Here is a 20039-nt window from a genome sequence, read left to right on the forward strand (position 1 = left end):
ATGGAAAAAATCTGTCAATGTGATACGTCAAATTTAACAGAATGATGGACAAAAACCACACGATCATCTTGATGCATTAAAAGCACTTGATAAAATTTAACTTTGTTTCATGATGGAAACACTCAACAAAGTTGGAATTAAAGGAATCTGTCTTACCTCAACATAAGTGCCTTACATGAAAAGCCCATAGCTCAGTGATGGAAAACTGAAAGGTTTTCCAAAATCAGAAACAAGGCAAGGATGACCTCTTTTACCCCTTCTATTCAACGTAATACTGGAAGTCCTAGGCAGAGCACTTAGGCAAGAAAAAGAAATGAAAAGCATCCAAATTGAAAAGGAAGAAGTAAATTTGTCTTTGTTCTCAGATGACATGATTGTTTATGTAGAACACCCTAAAGATTCCACAAGAGTGTGTGTCTAAAGAAGGAGTAGGATTTAAATTATGTTTGGGAAAACTTACCTTGTGACATAAATGTTATATAGTTGCTTTTTTATATGAAACTTTTTCTGCTGTTTTATTTTTCTATAAAAACAGAAGGTACCATAGAAAATCAAGTAGTGTGATCAGATTCCCCTACTTCCTCCAACCCCTTTCATGTAAAATGTTTTGACTTTAAAGAATACATATTTATAAGCATCTTTTTAGGAGTAATCTGTTGCTCAAAATGACTTTTTCACTCTTCTTTTTATTACTCTCCAGCTCTGTCATCATCAGTACTTTGTTCTTACTGGTATTTTATAGTTAACAAACTGCTGAGTTTTTTTTTTTAACAAATATAACACATTAAAAACATTTAGAAAATAAAGATGTAGCAATGTCTCCTTGCTTGTATTTAATAGCTATTTGATAAACTATTTTCTTGTTTAAAAAAATTTTTTATGGTTGTTTGCCATTTGGTTCATATTCATCATGTGTTCATGTTACCAAATCTGAATGAACCATGTCAGTTTTCTAAATACTGAATTTTAGAATTGAGTTGAGTGCCATTTAAAAGTTTTAGAATATGTTAGGGATTATATCTGCATTTCTCTATTTGTTTTATTCCATCATATTAATTGAACCACTGTTTTAAAAATTGACATGTGTAAGAAAGTATGTCTGTGAATGCATTTAAAGAGTGGAGAGCACAGCAGACTGGTGCCCAGATTTGAGTCTGAACAACATGGCATAATGGAAAAACACAAACTTTGGACCTAAACAGATTTGGGTTTGAATCCTATCTCTGCTTGTTATATCCTGTGCAGTTTAGGGCAGTTCCTTTAATAAATGAGTTTCAGTTTCCTCATCTCTAAAATGAATGTTTTCTCACCTTAATTACAATGCTTAGGAAAAAATTAAGAGTTCATTAATGTCAGTCACAGCCGGTATTTGATAGGCACACAGTAAGTCATTACTGCTTTTAGAGTAACTAGCTGTGGACGTAACTTATTCTGTATTCTTTGGTAAATTGTTTTAATCTTTTAGGTTAAGTTGCCGTAACTGCCCCAAAGTGTAAGCTAATGAATATAAGAACACTTTGAAAACTGAAACATTTAAAGTATAATGTTGGTGTTTGAAATCAATGGGAAAAAGACTAATGGTTGATGAACAGTGTTGTCTATAAATAGGACAAGTAGCTAACCATTTAAGAAGACAGTAAAACTGAACCCTTATCTTAACTCCTTCATCTAAATAGATTTTACACTGATCAAAGATTTCAGTGTTAAAAAAAAAAAGATTTCAGTGTTAAAAAGTGATAAAAGTATTATTAGAAGGGTAGAATGGATTTTAACATATTATGTGGATGGGAATGACCTTTCTGAGTATGACATAAAACCAGAATCAATAAAGGAAAGGATTAATAACTTGGACTGTGTAAAAAATTTAAATGATCTCTGTGACAAGGAGAGAAGAAAAGATGAAGAAAATATTAGTCACAGTGACAGAGTTAATATTGCTAATATATAAATACTGACTTTCCAAATCAGTAAGAAAAAGACAGTTCAGTAGAGAAATAGACATATAGGAAAATTCAGGAAGAAAAACAGGTGTCCCATAAACATGAAAAAATTCTCAACTTCACCAATAATTAAACAAATTCAAATTCTTATTATCACATTGGCAGTAGTGTGAGGGTAGGCAAGATACTCTAATATACTTGGTAGGAGCTTGGAGTTGGGGTTTTTCTTTTTTTTTTTTTGAGGAATAGTGGTGGTATCAATTTAGTTTAAAATTGTACATCCTTTACCCCAACAATTCTTATTCTAAGGAGTTTTATCCTATGAAAATTGTTGCATTAGTGCAAGATGATATGTAAAAGGATGTTCAGCGTTATTTGTAATGTTTCTAAGTTAAAACATTCCAAATGATCTTCAGTGGGAAATTAACAAAATTAAAATATAGACTACTGGGGGTTTTTTTGGCCACCTGCAGCTGATGAGATCTTGAGTTCCCCAGCCAGGGCCACTGGCAGTGGAAGCATGGAGTCCTAACCACTGAATTGCCAGGAAATTCCCTTGAAATACTTTTGAAAATATATAAAAATCCATATTTATACATTACCTTTCATGTCCTTTAAACTAGCATTAATTTCTTTAGAGAAGAAGCCACTTATTCTGTTTGCTGAACTTAGAAAGTTTTGGTGGTATACATTATTAGAAGTATGTCTGTCACTGGTTCTGACATGTGCTTAGCATCCAGTGTCCAAAGTTAGTTCACTGACTGACTTTGCCTTAGTGTTAATTACCAAATGTTTATATAAGAGAATCTCTAGCATTCAAAAATTTATCCTTCTATTACATATTTCGAAGTTTTTCCATTGTTACTTAATTTTTTGCTTGATTCTAGCTCTAAATTCTTACTGTACATATCGGAATTATTTTCTGTGAGATAAGCACTTAGATTTGTTTTATTTTTCCTGTTTCTGTTTCCTCAGTATTAAATAATAATAATGACAAATCTCTTAGTTAAAGTAATTGATTGGATTTCCCCCCCCCCCCCCCCACCAGCCATGAAACCTTCTCAGGGTTCTAGTAATTTTGGAGCTATTCTGGGCAGCAGGACCTCACAGAAGGAAACCAACAGGCAGCTTTCTTACTCAGACAATCAGGTATGTTCATTTGAATCTTTCTAGCTTTTTTTTAAAAGATGGTAATCTTAGACATTCTATAAGGTAGTTGCAGGAAGTAGAATTTAGACTATAATGTCTAATAATTCTGACATTATCACAAGGATATTTGCCACATACCTAAAATTTATCACAGTGTACTTTTTGAAAACATAGCTTTGAAGTTAGATGCGGGTTTGAGATTTGGTGCTGCCTCTTACTGGTGCTGCCTCTTACTAGTTGTAGGCCATTGGAGAAGCTCCTTCTTAAGTATCTCGAGCCTTAGTACCCATCTGTAAAATTGAGACAGCAAAAATACTTTAAGCGTTGCTGTGAAATAATGTGTATTATAAAAATGCTTAGCCCCCCATACCATGTACTAACAACCCTGTAAATATTTGCTGTTGCTATTTCTTTGATGCTTTTCTGGATCTGTTCTACATTATGAACTTTACCTACACTATATGATACTAGACTGCTTTGTTGGGTCTTCTGTTTGATTTTTAATAATTTTTCTTTCATAAATATTCAGCCAGTCCTGAGACTTACTTTGCACTATTGCACCTTAGCAGTCCTATGTCTCTTTTAATTTGTCTTACAATGGTAAGCCAGGTGTATAGAGAAACCTTGAAGCTCTCCTGTAAGTAATGAATTCTGTTTGACTGTGTGGAGATGGGTTGATTACTTAAACCATTTACTGGACTAAGCAATCAGTGAATAAGGTTTCATTTTTGTTAATTTCTTTTTACAAGGTGAGTTTTTTGTTTTGGGGTTTTTTTTTAACATTTTAATTGAGGTATGATTGATATCCAGTAAATTGCACGTATTTAAAGTGTGCAGTTTGCTATGTTTTGGTTTATGTATGTACCTGCAAAATCATTACCATAATCAACCTAGTGAATATAGCCATAGCCCTTAAAAGCTTCTTCATCCCCCTTTGTAATCCTTTTCTCCAGCTCCCTGTCTGGCCCCTATCTGTAAGCCATGAGTGAATTACTCTCTGTCTCTCTAGATTACTAAGAGTTTTATATTAGTGGAATCAGTATATAATTTTTTTGTCTGGGTTTTTCACTCATAATTACTTTGAGATTCATCCATTTACAGGTAGAAATTTAAAGTGTTAGAATATTTAAACTGTTAAGTTCTAATATATCTAGCAGAAGCAAATATTTATACTTTCACAAATAATGATTTCTATTATTAGTGGAATTATAAAATCAGTTTTGTGGGTTGTGACTACCATTAAATAAAATAGAATAGAAATTAATAGAGAAGGTATTCTACACAATAAGGATAAGTACTGGTTTTCGAAATTTTCAGTTTTATTTGTATGTATGTATAATAGGTTGTGATGTAAAATATTTCTCACTGTGGGGTCATGGTCAAAAAAGGTTGAAAATATGCAAAATAGTATGCATATAGCATGCTCCCATTTGTGTAACTAGAAAAATAAAATACTGATTTTCATTTCCTTAAAAATGTAGAATAATGTAGAATACTTACATTAGGAGGTAATTAGGAGGTGTAGGAGGATGGGAAGTAGAAGAACTGAGTGAATGGCGTTGGGGTGATAAAAGAGACTTCTCAGTATGTGGCTTTTATAATAGTGTTTTGATTTTTTTTTTTTTTAATCTTGAGAATCAGTTATCCATTTGAAAATCAACTTTTTAAATCATTCATCCAGATGACCTCAGAGATTCTTTTTTCTTATTCTAAGATTGTAATTCTGTGGAAAGTAATTAGAAATCTTCCATAGAGGTAAAGGGTGCATTCTCTCTGAATATTTTTGCTGTGTTTTGGGGTAGACTCTTTGATTCATCTTCTGCCAGTAGGTTCTGTCTCACCTTCAGTCTCCCCATCATTATATATATTTGTTTCATTTCTCCATACTAGATCCCCCTCAAAAATCATATGCTGTGTATGTGACTTGGCTTTTACATTGTGGCAGCCAAATGTCATTGTTGCTCCTTTTTCTCACATTCATGTCACTTTGCTGCAATGTGCTGTGCTTAGTCACTCAGTCATGTCCAACTCTTTGTGACCCCATGGACTGTAGCCCTCCAGGCTCCTCTGTATATGGGGATTCTCCAGGCAAGAATACTGGAGTGGATTGCCATACACTTCTGCAAGGGATCTTCTAACCCAGGGATTGAACCCAGGTCTCCCATATTGCAGGCAGATTCTTTACCAGCTGAGCCACCAGGGAAGCTCACTTTAAATTATCATAATTGGATTTTCTTTCTTAAAGATCTACTTTCAAAAAAAAAAAATATCTACTTTCATGTTCTACTTTCATGTTCTACTTTCATGTGGCTCTTATGTCTATGAGGTTATTTTCTTTTTTTTTTAATCGGTAATTCAGAGCAAATTCTTTTCTGCTTCCAGGTATGCTGTGGAATTTCTAAGCTTACAAGAGTACTATAGGAAAATACATGTCAAGCTCAATATCTGATACTGATTAGAATCACCTAGTGTTCTTTAAAAAAAGAAGTACTGATGAATGGACCTTACCCCCAGACCAGATAGGCTAGAATCTCTGGAGATGGGTCTCCAGTTGTGGATATTTTTAAAAGTTCTGTATAAGAGGATCACTGGTCTAAACATATGCCAATTAATGTGAAGAATTAGCTATGTTTAACTTTATTCTTATAGGTCTCTTCAAAAAGAGGAAGTTTGGAAACTAAAGATGATACTCCATTTCGAAAAGTTCTTGGTAATCCAACTAGAGGATCAATTAAGGCTGCAGCAGGAAATGGAGTAACTCCTACCCGGACAATTCCCTGTTTGACATCTACATCCACTCCTCTTAGATCAGGGTTATTAGAAAATAGGTATGAAAGATTTTTTTTTCCTTTCTTAGTCATTAGCTCTGCCTATTTAGAAATGTCTTTTAGGCCTTTTAGAAAGTCCAATAACTTGGGGAAAAGAAGGAGACTTCTAGTTAAAAGAAGATTGTGTAAAGTGCGTTTTTTGGAGATAATATTTGTCTTTTGTGATTTATGTTAGTGACATGTATAGAGCTTGCAGATACACAGTATATTTAATTGTGGTGTATAGAGTTAGAACAGTAGTCACAGTTCTTATTCTTGAGTATGTTGGTTTATACATTTTAATAATGTGAAATAACTGTTTTTCTCTGTTCTCTGTAGGACTGAAAAGAGAAAAAGAATGCTGTCATCTGGCTCAGAGTTGAATGAAGATTACCCTAAGGAAAATGATTCTTCATCGTAAGTTGCTTTAAGAACTTTTATAACATTTGATCGGTATTTCTTCTATTAATAATTACAACCACTAGAGAAAATTGGGATGGTCTTCAGTTTATGGAAATCTCAAAGACGGAAGAACAGGATTTAGAGTATTTTGGTAACAGTACACTGTAGGCTCAATAGAGAGAGGATTTGGCCATTAGTATTGCTTTGGTCATTTTAGTGCACTTCTCCCATCTTAGCTTTATTCATTTGCAGCATTTATAATAAGGATAGAGCTGAAGAGCTCTACATAAGTGTTTTTTGTTTTCTGCTCTTTTAGTATGAACACCCTTCCTTCCTTCTTCTCTTTACCTGTAAAAAAAAAAAAGTACAATTTTTACCTTATTCATGTGAAAAGTTAACTTAGGGGTAAAAGGGTATTAAAACCAGCCTAGGTTCTAGACTGGAGCATCAGTCTTCTAGAGCTACTTTTGGGGTTGAACAAAAGAGCATGCCTGCAATCGGACAGTCCTCTTCCTCATAATAGGAGACTTGTGGATTTTGTCTGTCTCTGTCTTCTGAGCAAGAAAACGTATTAACACAGTTACCAGTTAATACCTTAACAGAAGTCAGTTGGTAGTCAATTAACTGGTGTTGAAGACCAAAGGGTCACCAGAAAGAAGCTGGGAAAAACCTAAAGAAGCTTTTTATAGTTTGAGTTCTTGATTCTATTGCTGTAACAGGTATAAAAATCTAGGTAGCTGATAAGACTGGTGTGTTCTCTTAAACTACAATCACTATAGTCTCAGGTTCCTTCTGTCTTCTATCTGCCATTCTTAATAAATATCTTCCCTTTTATGAACCAAGATAGCTTCAGCCTCCACTCTCACATCTGTATTCCTACTGGGAAGGAGGAAAGGAGCAAAGGGAGGGCATACCGCTTTTGTGTAGGCTGAAAATTGTATACATAACTTTTATGCATATTACATTGGCCAAAAGTTGGTCATGTGGTTATATCAGGTTATGAGGAGATCTGGGAAGTATGCCTAGCCCAAATTCTACTGTTACGACAAATGAGTACAGTGGTTATTTGGGGACAACAGTCTGCCATAGTTTACCCTTCTAGCTAAAGATTTACGTTTGTTCATCATTCTTCCCATATGCAGAGTACCCCTACCTTCACCCTGATGGAGACAGCCTCTAAATCTCATTTAGTCACTATATCCAGCTCAGAGTCCAGGATCTCTGGGTTATGTGCAGTTCTCTCCATAAGGTCCAGGTGTGCCTTGGACTATACACCTCATGGTCTTGTTCACTTTAGTTCAGTTGCTCATTTGTGTCTGACTCCTTGCAACACCATGGACTGCAGCACACCAGGCTTGCCTGTCCATCACCAACTCCTGGAGCTTGCTTAAACTCATGTCCATCAAGTGGGTGATGCCATCCAACCATCTCATCGTCTTTGGTCCCCTTCTCCTGCCTTCAGTCTTTCCCAGCATCAGGGTCTTTTCTAATGAGTCCGTTCTTTCACATCAGGTGGCCAAAGTATTGGAACTTCAAGCTTCACCATCAGTCCTTCCAATGAATATTCAGGATTGATTTCTTTTAGGATTGACTGGTTTGATCTTGTTGCCATCCACAGGTCTCTCAAGAGTCTTCTCCAACACCACAATTCAAAAGCATTAATTCCTCTGTGCTCAGCTTTCTTTATGGTCCAGCCCTCATATCCATACATGACTACTGGAAAAAACATAGCTTTGACTCTAGGGACCTTTGTTGGCAAAGTGGTATTGTACCTAAAAACTAAAAAACAAGTTAATCTGCATACCTCACTCCTGTCTCCACACACATAGCATTTATTATACATTGCTGGAGTAAGCACAGGATAACCACAGAAAAAATTTCCATTTAGAAAAGACAAAGATTGGGAACTCTAAGGAGTCACTGGTCTATAGTAGAGATAAAATCTTGTTAGGCAGAAATTGTGAAGACTGTGAAAGCAGTGGAATAAGTTCTTAATTAACCCCTGTAACTGTTTCTGTCCTATCCTTTGGAAGGAACCCTTGCTCATTGTACTCCATATGACTCGTGGCTTTGCCCTTTAACAGATTCCCTTTGTCTGTTATCTTTCAGGGCCATAGCTGAAGGGTGTTCTTTGGAGCCATGCAGCTTTGTAACCTACTTGATGCCGATGTAGTTCTGGAAGTTTAGAAAAGTCTAGAAATGTAAAAGTTTTAGAAGTGTTTTTAAAGGTAGAACATGCAGGGTATTATAGGCTTGAGAAAGAATTAGGGCCAGTATTTTTGTTATTAATTCTTTTAATTTTTAAATTTTGGAATAATTTTAAATTTACAGAAAAGTTGCAATGATAATGTTGAGGTGTACCTGTATACCCCTCATCCAGTTTTCCCTAATATTAACATCAGTTTTTTTACAAACTACTTCTCCAGTTACCTCTTAGCATTGCCTCAGTTTGAGAATCAGAAGCAATTGGATTTTTTTAGTCCCATATGACCTCCAGTTACCACACAATTTTAATTCTAGGCCATTGGCACAGAGAGGTATATTCATTTTTCAACCTTGATTGCAAACCTGCTAATTCTAACCCAGATTTATCTGTCTTGAATAGAACCTTGCTGAGAGCAGTAAAAAGCACTAACACAGACCAGTGTTCTTAACTGTCTCAGTCTTTTCCTTTGAGTTCTGCCTCCTAAGACATTACAGATAACAGTTCTGTGACTATTTCGCTGAGATACAACAGTCCTCACCAGCTTTCTAGTCTGTAATATCTGTATTTTTACCCTCTGTCTTACTGCTGAGCTAGTTCTTCCCAGAACAGGGATCGAACCCATGTTACCTGCGTTGGCAGGCTGATTCTTTACCACAAGACCACCAGGAAAGCCCCACCATCTTATTATAGGTTCTTCACATTGGTGCTTTTCAATTTCTGGGTGAGAATATTAAAAAAGAAGTGTTAGTGGGATGAGCTGTAGCTCTTTTTGTCCTTACTGCTACAAATAGCCTTGAGGCTGTAACTGATATTATCTACTTCTAGGATCCATTCTAGATTTGTTGCATTTTTCATTAACACTTATGGTGTTGATGACTTTCCTGGTGGTATGACTGAGATCTTCTTCCCTGAGGGATCTGAGCCCATGGTCACTGTGCATGTGTCAGGCTGTGGTTGCTACAATTACCCAATCAGAGTTAAAATTGAGCTTGAAAGCACCAAGAGATTCCCTGGTGAATTTCCTTTATACCAGACATATTCTTCTTGCCCTTATCATGTAGCAGCAACCCTGCCCTCTTATAATAATTAAAGTCAGTTACAGTATAGTAACTCCTTTCCTTGCCTGTTGATGTGCCAGCGTGAAAAGCCCAAAATGAGTAGCAGCCATTGCTTTAGATTAAATGGAATTCTTCTTGTCCTCTCTTGTGAAAAATTTCCTCCTCTGGAAACCAGAACCTCTGGATCCACAAAATCTAAATTGAAGGAACAAGAAGCACAAATTCTCCAGGTGTGTTATTGAGACTGATAGTGGAGGCATTCTTACTTCTTGGTTTCCAGACCCATGTATTCTCTATAACTGTAATGGCCTGTTGGTTTATGTTATATATTATATCTTGAAGGGCTCCCAGTTCCTAACAAGATCATCTCTATAATCTGCACCTTTAAAGGCTGTTGGCCGTCAGCTTTGAGGTAAATATGATCTATGATAGGACCAATGGACCCTTTGGTCATATGCCCTTATTGTACCTCCTTTTCTTTTGTGTAAAGTGGATCTCTCATTCCATAGTGATGTTATGTGAGATTTCATGTTAGTAAATCATGTACTCTTATAAAGCCCTCAGATAGCAGTGCAGCCAAGGCACTGTGGGCAGGAAAGGAAGAAGCAAACCTTAAATATATGCCAGTCCCAGCCAGAATTAATTGCTACCCTTTCTGGGATGGAAGGAGTCTAATGTAATCATCTTATCACCAAATGTCTGGTTGGTTTCCTTAAGGGATAGTATTCCTTCAAGGGCCAGGGATCAGCCTCTAGAATAGCTGAGCAATTGGACATTGAGCTGTATAAGTTGCTAAACCAGCTTATTAAAAGGGAGCCCCTGTTTTAGGGTGCACCTAGAGCTTTTACCTCTACTACCATGCCTGTTACTCATGGGCCCTTTGTGGAAGTATTTGGATGGCTGAGTACAGAAATTGACTGGTATCTACTAGACAAGTTACCATGGGTGATTGTTTAATGTCTCTTCAGTGGAGTTCTCTGGTGAGCATTAACATGTGAAACAGATCTTCACCCTTTGTACATACTATGCATAAACCTCTTCCATAAATCATTTTCGCCTGATTTTCCAGGCTTATTCCTGCTAGGCCCCTGATCATCCATCTAGACCATTTACCACCATCTGGGGGTCCCCTGGCCCACGTTTCTCTCCATACAAAATGGACAGTTAGGTGCACTTCTCAAACTCTGTACAGTGGAGGAATTCGTCTTAGTCCTGTGTTCCAGGGCAGTCCCTTAGTGGAGCTACAATGCATCAGCAGTTCATTTTCAGCTTGTATCAATGTACCGAGATGATCCATCCATGAATCAGGCACAGTTTTTCTTCTTCTTTTGTCTGGTCATCAGAATGCTCATAGATCTGTTCTCATTATCTATTCTTGTTTACTTGGGTCATCAAGGAACTATGCAACCAGAGTAAGCCATCATGAGCTGGGTGCTATCATACCCATGAAGTTGTAAGATCAGGAAGTTACAGCATAATCTTACAACTTTATGATTATTATTTACCCCATATGGCTGTATCAGTTATCTAATGCTATATAACAATATGCTTAAAATAGTAACTATTTATTATTGCTTATAAGTCAGTGGTCACTTAAGTGGTTCTGTTTATCTGGGCCTGTCTTGGCCAGTTGTAACTGGATTCTCTCATTTTCTCATGCATGCGTGGTCATTTGGTAAGTTGGCTCGGGATTAGCTGGTCCACAGTGGCGTTACTTGTATGACTGGCCGTTGGCTGTCTAGTGGTTGATGTGATGCAGGAGACTAGCCATCTATTTTTTCACTTAATAGGGTTGCCCTGGAATTACTCTCATGGCAGTAGTAGGGTTCCAAAAGAATGAGTGAAAATTTGCAAGGTACCTGTAGCCGTAGAATCAGGACTCATGCACTGTTATGTCTGTTACATTCTTTTGGGAAAAGGGATAGGGAAACAGATTGCATTTCTTAATAGGGGACTTGGATACAAGGAAGGAAATAATTTGGGATTTTTTTTTTAACAGGTTTATTGAGGTACAGTTTATACACCTTAAAATTCACCTGTTTTAAATGTATAATTCTGTATTTTTGGTAAATTTTTTGAGTTGTGCAACCATCACCATAATCCAGTTTTAGAACATTTCTATAATTCTAGTAGGGTCCATTGTGCAGTCTACCACATTTTTCAAATGCTGGAAAGATTGCATGAGCTATATCCTCTTCTATTTTATCCCAGCCCATTCCACTACAGATGAAAAATCTTGGTGGTATTACACTTTAGGATACCAAAGATTTTACCACTAGCCAATGGTATTTCTGCTACCATTGCCAGACAACTGATCCAGTTCCAGAATCTTGTCCTTGGAGTGTGCTTCCTAGACCCTCTTCTAGCACTAACTGTTGTTCAACTTCCTCAGACACAAACCCTGAAATGGAGAGTAGTGTCCAAGTGATTTAGTTTGGAATTATTTCCAGGGGATACCAGGAAGGACGGGGGGAAGCAAGATACTGCAGTGCAGGAGAAAATGAGTGAGTGTGATCTCAGACAAAAATCTGATCTCTGACCAGAAAAATGCAGAGTTTAGGCTTCAACCTAATCCCAGAAAGAAAATCTGTTATATCCATTTCACCTTAAAACTATTCTAATCCAAGGCAGGGGAGCTTGGCTTCTATACTTCAGCACCTGACCTTACTTTTGACTCTGAGAGTGCAGGCAAAGACTCTGGTAGCTTGAGGACAATCTTGTGAAAAGGAACCCTAGGTAGTGGCTATCAAAAAAATTTAAAAAACAACCCAAATAGAAGAATTTGAAAAAGAATAGATACATGTATATGCATAACTAAACCCCTTTGCAGTACACCTGAAAGTAACAAAACGCTGTTAATCACCTATACTCTAATATTTTAAAAAAAAAAAATAGGGAAAAAACCTAAGTTGGTGTGTAAGAGAGGATACAAAAATAAGACTAGAGGGAATCTGGGTGGAGCATCTACATTGTCTGCTTATAGGCTTTATTCATGATGGATCTCCTAAAATAAGCACTTTTAATCAAAGCATGAGCATGTTTCTCAATGGACCGTCTTTACTTAATATAGGTTCAGGTATTTGGGAATAATAGATCAGAGGAATGTGGTCAACTGGAGAAGGGAATGGCAAACCACTTCAGTATTCTTGTCTTGAGAACCCCATGAACAGTGTGAAGAGGCAAAAAGATAGGACACTGAAAGATGAACTCCCCAGGTCGGTATGCTATTGGAGATCAGTGGAGAAATAACTCCAGAAAGAATGAAGGGATGGAGCCAAAGCAAAAACAACACACAGTTGTGGATGGGACTGGTGATAGAAGCAAGGTTCGATGCTGTAAAGAGCAGTATTGCATAGGAACCTGGAATGTTAGGTCCATGAATCAAGGCAAATTGGAAGTGGTCAGACAGTAGATGACAAGAGTGAACATCAACATTCTAGCAATCAGTGAACAAAGATGGACTGAAATGGGTGAATTTAGCTCAGATGACCATTGCATGTACTACTGTGGGCAGGAATCCCTTAAAAGAAATGGAGTAGCCATCATAGTCAACAAGAGAGTCCAAAATGCAGTACTTAGATGCAATCTCAAAAACAACAGAATGATCTCTGTTCGTCTCCGAGGCAAACCATTCAATATCACGGTAGTCCAAGCCTATGCCCCAACCAGTAATGCTGAAGAAGCTGAACAGTTCTATGAAGACCTACAAGACCTTCTAGAACTAACACCCAAAAAAGATGTCCTTTTCATTATAGAGGACTGGAATGCAAAAGTAGGAAGTCAAGAAACATCTGGAGTAACAGGCAAATTTGGCCTTGGAGTACAGAGTGAAGCAGGGCAAAGGCTAATAGAGTTCTGCCAAGAGAACGCACTGGTCACAACAAATACCCTCTTCCAACAACACAAGAGAAGACTCTACACACTGACGTCACCAGATGGCCTACACCGAAATCAGATTGATTGCATTCTTTGCAGCCGAAGATGGAGAAGCTCTATACAGTCAGCAAAAACAAGACCTGGAGCTTACTGTGGCTCAGATCATGAACTCCTTATTGCCAAATTCAGACTTAAATTGAAGAAAGTAGGGAAAACCACTAGACCATTCAGGTATGACCTAAATCAAATCCCTTATGACTATACAGTGGAAGTGAAATAGATTTAAGGGACTAGATCTGATAGACAGAGTGCCTGATGAACTATGGACGGAAGTTTATGACATTGTATAGGAGACAGGAACCAAGACCATGCCCAAGAAAAAGAAATGAAAAATGGCTGTCTGAGGAAGCCTTGCAAATAGCTGTGAAAAGAAGGGAAGCGAAAAGCAAAGGAGAAAAGAAAAGATATATCCATTTAAATGCAGAGTTCCAAAGAATAGCCAGGAGAGATAAGAAAGCCTTCCTCGGTGATCAATGCAAAGAAACAGAGGAAAACAATAGAATGGGAAAGACTAGAGATCTCTTCAAAAAAATTAGAGATACCAAGAGAACATTTTATGCAGAGATGGGCTTTATAAAGGACAGAAATGGTAGGGACCTAATAGAAGCAGAAGATATTAAGAAGAGGTGGCAAGAATACACAGAAAAACTGTACAAAAAAGATCTTCACAACCCAGATAATCGGTATGATCACTCACCTAGAGCCAGACATCCTGGAATGTGAAGTCAAGTGGGCCTTAGGAAGCATCACTATGAACAAATCTAGTGGAGGTGATGGAATTCAAGTTGAGCTGTTTAAAATCCTGAAAGATGATGCTGTGAAAGTGCTGCACTCAATATGCCAGGGAATTTGGGAAACTCAGCAGTGGCCACAGGACTGGAAAAGGTCAGTTTTCATTCCAATCCCAAAGAAAGTCAATGCCAAAGAATGCTCAAACTACTGCACAATTGCACTCATCTCACACACTAGTAAAGTAATGCTTAAAATTCTCCAAGCCAGGCTTCAGCAATGCATGAACCGTGAACTTCCAGATGTTAAAGCTGGTTTTAGAAAAGGCAGAGGAACCAGAGATCAAATTGCCAACATCTACTGGATCATCGAAAAAGCAAGAGCTCCAAAAAAACATCTATGTCTGCTTTATTGACTATGCCACAGCCTTTGTGTGGATCACAATAAACTGGAAAATTCTGAAAGAGTTGGGAATACCAGACCACCTGACCTGCCTCCTGAGAAATCTGTATGCAGGTCAGGAAGCAACAGTTAGAGCTGGACATGAAACAACAGACTGGTTCCAAATAGGAAAAGTAGTATGTCAAGGCTGTATATTGTCATATTGTCACCCTGCTTATTTAACTTATATGCAGAGTACATCATGAGAAATGCTGGGCTGGAGGAAGCACAAGCTGGAATCAAGATTGCCAGGAGAAATACAAATAACCTCAGATGTGCAGATGACACCACCCTTACGGTAGAAAGTGAAGAAGAATTAAAGAGCCTCTTGATGAGAGTGAAAGAGGCAAGTGAAAATGTTGGCTTAAAGCTCAACATTCAGAAAACTAAGATCATGGCATCCGGTCCCATCACTTCACGACAAATAGATGGGGAACCAGTGGCTGACTTTGTTTTTCTGGGCTCCAAAATCACTGCAGATGGTGATTGCAGCCATGAAATTAAAAGACGCTTACTCCTTGGAAAGAAAGTTATGAGCAACCCAGATAGCATATTAAAAAGCAGAGACATCGCTTTGTCAACAAAGGTCCGTCTAGTCAAGGCTATGGTTTTTCCAGTGGTCGTGTATGGGTGTGAGAGTTGGACTGTAAAGAAAGCTGAGCACAGAAGAATTGATGCTTTTGAACTGTGGTGTTGGAAAAGACTCTTAAGAGTCCCTTGGACTGCCAGGAGATCCAACCAGTCCATCCTAAAGGAGATCCGTCCTGGCTGTTCATTGGAAGGACTGATGTTGAAGCTGCAACTCCAATAGTTTGGCCACTTGATGCGAAGAGCTGACTCATTGGAAAAGACCCTGATGCTGGGAAAGATTGAGGGCAGGAGGAGAAGGGGAGACAGAGGATGAGATGGTTGGATGACATCACCAACACAATGGACATGGGTTTGGGTGGACTCCAGGAATTGGTGATGGACAGGGAGGCCTGGCGTGCTGCTGTTCATGGGGTTGCAAAGAGTCCGACACAACTGAGCGACTGAACTGAAGAGATAGGGGAAAGGGGCTTAAGAAATTTTAACTTTGTGTTCATGAACTTAAAGTAGTTTAGTCACTATGAATTGAAATGTTGACATTTAGTAAATAACATTTCAAATTACATAAACTGTAAGAACATTTTGGATTTTGTTTACTTTTAGAGCTATTCATTATCAAGCTCGAATGGTTTGCTTCTTTTTATTATTTTCAATTTTTTTAATTTTAATTTTTTCATCTTAGTTCTTAATTGATTCTTTTGCTCTTAGTAGCTGAATCATTTCATCTGGGCTTGCTTTTGGCAAAGAAAACCTATATATTCTTGCTGTCTCTGGTTTGACTTTTTTATAAAGGAACTGCTCCTTCATTTTTGCCTAATTACCAGGGTTTTGGATTGGATTGACTTTTGACTAGGTAATGAAAAGCTTATTTTTATGATTCTCATTTGCATAAGGCTTTAACACCTTGTAGCGTAACTTCCAAGCACATCAGTTAATTCAGCAATTGAAATGTAAATTCTAATGACAACTATTTAAAATTAAGAATTATATCTTTATACATATATGTTTGAATTAAATTATTAACTATAGGAACAACAAGGCTATGACAGATCCCTCAAGAAAGTATTTAACCAGCAGTAGAGAGAAGCAACTGAGTTTGAAACAGTCAGAAGAGAATAGGACATCAGGTAAGTATTTGGTCTTTGCATAATATACTCATTTATGATATGATATATTGTATTAGACTAGAAATAGAAATGTAAACTGGGGCATATTTCTCACATATTTAAGAACACTGGGTAAATTTTGGACTAGTTATCGGGTGCCAGTTTATATCCTGTTTTTGCTGTTTAGTCGCTCAGTTGTGTTCAACTCTTTGTGACCCCATGGACTGTAGCCCACCAGGCTCCTCTGTCCATGGGATTTCCCAGGCAGGAATACTGGAGTTGGTTACCATTTCCTTCTCCAGGGGATCTTCCCAACCCAGGCATCACACCCATGTCCCCTGCGTGGCAGGTGGATATTTTACCACTGAGCCACCTGGGAAGCCCTAATTTGTATCCTAGTACTTGGCTAAACTATTTTTTAAAATATTAGAGCTATAAGGGAATTTTTATTTTGCTTACGAGGAATTTAAGCTTTACATCTGCCTATTCAACTACCTAGAATTAAGTTCTTTCATTGTCAAAGTACCTGGACTATGGAATGAATCCAAAGAGTTAAAGTTATTGAAATTAAATTATCAGTGTTGCTGGTTATTAGAAGTTCCAGAAGATCTTGTAATTATCACATAAAGCAGTTGTATAAGCTCACTTCGTTTTTAACAAAAACTGAAAGATTGTCCCTGAAGTTTTATTGCTGCTTCCTATACTTAGCATAACTCTGGTCCTCTGAACTTCTTAGAGACTCATGTATCTAGTATTGATTTGAATATTATGTTTAACTTGGAATTGAAGAAAGCTAAAATATGGCATGATTTTTGTAATTTGGGAGTTTGAGAGAATTCATTTCATCTGGACTCTAGAAACAGTCTCCTTTAGGGGTTCAGACTTATATATAAATTGGACTCTGACAGAAAGAGAAAGCTCTAATATAATTCTCACCTTTGAAGTAATAATTCATTATATAAATGCTGTTTTTTGGTTTTCAGCTTTTACAATCGACCTGTATTAGAAAGGACTTCCCTGGGTAGCTCAGACAGTAAAGCATCTGCCTACAATGCAAGAGACCCGGGTTCAGTCCCTAGGTCGGGAAGATCCTCTGGAGAAGGAAATGGCAACCCACTCCAGTACTCTTGCCTGGAAAATCCCATGGATGGAGGAGTGTGGTAGGCTACAGTCCATGGGGTTGCAAAGAGGCAGACGCAACTGAGCGACGTCACTTTCACTTTCACCATAGTTAGAAAACAGAATACTTAAAGATGTATTAATACTTAATAGATGTATTAATACTTAATACTGTTGAAGTTATGGTACATCTTACAGGTGTTGATGTGGAAGAGGAGAGAGAGTGGAAAGTATAAGGGGTCAAGTGGTAAAAAGTTTCATGGAACAAAATGTGGAGAGTTTAAGTGTGTTAACTTTGCAAAGTTAATCAGTAGAACTCAAATAACACAACTGATGGGGAGTTCCCGAGCAATCCAGTGGTCAGGACTTGGTGCTTTGACTGCGGTTAGCTGGAGTTCAATCCCTGGTTGAGGAACTAAGATCCCACAAGCCACATGACGCAGCCAAAAAATAAATAAAATAATAAAATAACACAACTGATAATTGGTTTGGAGAGAAGAGAAGAGTAGAGGTGGTATAAATGAGAAATTATTTCTAATTTTTCTTGAGGGAGCCGGCTGATGCTGTTTAAAATTAATAAATTGAGAAATTATACAAACACCTAATGTTATGGAGGAAATCAGAGAAACTTGAGTTTCAAAAAATGGTTAGAAATTGGAAGAAAAATTTGTGGAGCTTTAGGGCTAGAGAGTATTCTTTTGTAACCTCTTACAAACTTTTTCACAGTATTTTGATCTTCAGACATGAATGATCTTCAGACATGCATATGTATATATTACTTGGATGAAAAGAAAGGGGAAAATAGAGTTAAATATAAACAAGCCAATGTAATTTTATTATTAAATGAACTTGAATGATTGATTTAGGAATTAAATTTTTCCTGTGTCTGTTCACTTTTTTAGGGCTTCTACCTTTGCAGTCGTCATCTTTTTATGGTAGCAGATCTGCAGCCAAGGACTATTCTCCTGGCAGCACTAACCTAGACAGGTATGCATTGGCTATATGCCTTGTGAAGAACTTGAAGAGCTTTCTTCAGAATATTAAATGATGGGAGGGTCTATGTGTTGTGCTCTACATGAATATACTGATTTAACAACATAGATGACAATTTACAGATTCATGACATTTTAGTTACAGGGTACTCTAGAAGTGTTTTAGTTCAAACTATTACTTTTTATATTCTTCAACACATGTATAAACCTGATGTCTAGGAAAACTTGTACTGAGGACACAGGTTTGACTGGCAGTGTGATCAGATTTTGACCAGTGTATTTTCCATCCTCCCAAGTAAAGTAGTTCTCCACTGAGACATTTTTAAATTGTCTTTATTGTTTGTTAAGCTACCTGCCAGAATTTAAGGTGTTTTCCTAAAAAAGCAAAAAGTTTCACCTTAGTATCTTTTACTGGAAAAGGCTACTCAGAAATGTAATTGGTGATTCTAGAGATGTAGCTCAGATGGTAAAGAATCTACCTACAATACAGGAGACCCGGGTTTGATCCCTGGGTCAGGAAGGTCCCCTGGAGAAGGAAATGGCAACCCATTCCAGTGTTCTTGCCTGGAGAATTCCATGGACAGAGAAGCCTAGAGAGCTACAGCGTGTGGAGTCGCAGAGTCGGACACAACTGAGTGACTGACACACAGAGATTTCGGTTAAATTTTTGAGGTTTATTGAGTGTGAATATATAAGACAATTGCTAAGCACTTGTCAAAGAGACGTGTTCATAGAATGCCACACAGAAGGGCAGTTGTAAAAAGTGAGAGTAGTAGTATAAATAGATATGCTACTATATAGCATAATGACCAGTCATAGATAATGACCAGTTAAGCCATATTTTATTTTTTGCTAGAATTTAATTCAAAGTGGTAAAAACATCTAGATTATTTGTGTTAAATGATTAAGGTGAGTTAAAGAATCTGATATTATATATTTAGATATACTCAGCCTTGGGTGGAATCTGTCAGTCACTTTATGACTGCAGTTGTTAACTCTTTGAATTTAAGAGAGAAGCGTAATATATTTCTGCTTATTAGAAGAATCTTAAAGGAATCCAAGTTGAAAAGAAACTAAATTTGGTTTTCAGCTGTTTAAATACAATACAGATTTCTTTTCAAAATAATAGAATGAGCATATTCATTGCACATAGGAATTATTGAAGAAATAAAAATTTCTTTTAATACAAAACTGCCTTCAAAGATAAGATGAAAATTTTCAGACCGGTAAGAAAAATAATGCTGAGTAAAGGCTGAAACCATAAAGCAGGTATAAAACTCAGACTGGAGTCAAGTATTTAGGGCTGGATCTTCAAAACCAGCATGAGATTAGAAACTGAACATGACCTCCAGTCAGAACTTGATTTCTTATCTGAAGATACATGAAGCTGGATATCTTGAACTGCCCTCTGTGCTAGTAAGTAAGTATTAGTCGCTCATTTGTGCCTGACTCTGCAACCCCATGGACTGCAGCCCACCAGGCTCCCCCGTCCATGAGATTCTCCAGGCAAGGATACTGGAGTGGGTTGCCATTTCCCTCTCCACTGTGCTAGTAAACCAAGCCCAA

At 37.3% G+C, this 20039-nt stretch overlaps 1 protein-coding gene across 8 annotated transcripts in view; it reads left to right on the forward strand.

The window, feature by feature from the left end:
- Positions 1–20039, forward strand: part of USP37 (ubiquitin specific peptidase 37) — a 91504-nt gene that overhangs the window by 13711 nt on the left and 57754 nt on the right. For all 8 annotated transcript variants that reach the window (XM_043910057.1, XM_043910055.1, XM_043910056.1 and 5 more), the window contains 5 exons: positions 2989–3089; positions 5739–5917; positions 6236–6313; positions 16286–16383; positions 18384–18468. In XM_043910057.1, the coding sequence (XP_043765992.1) occupies positions 2989–3089; positions 5739–5917; positions 6236–6313; positions 16286–16383; positions 18384–18468 (541 nt within the window). The remainder of the gene's footprint in view (positions 1–2988; positions 3090–5738; positions 5918–6235; positions 6314–16285; positions 16384–18383; positions 18469–20039) is intronic.

Source organism: Cervus elaphus, chromosome 8, assembly GCF_910594005.1.
Source record: "Cervus elaphus chromosome 8, mCerEla1.1, whole genome shotgun sequence".
In the NCBI taxonomy this organism is placed as follows: Eukaryota; Metazoa; Chordata; class Mammalia; order Artiodactyla; family Cervidae; genus Cervus; species Cervus elaphus.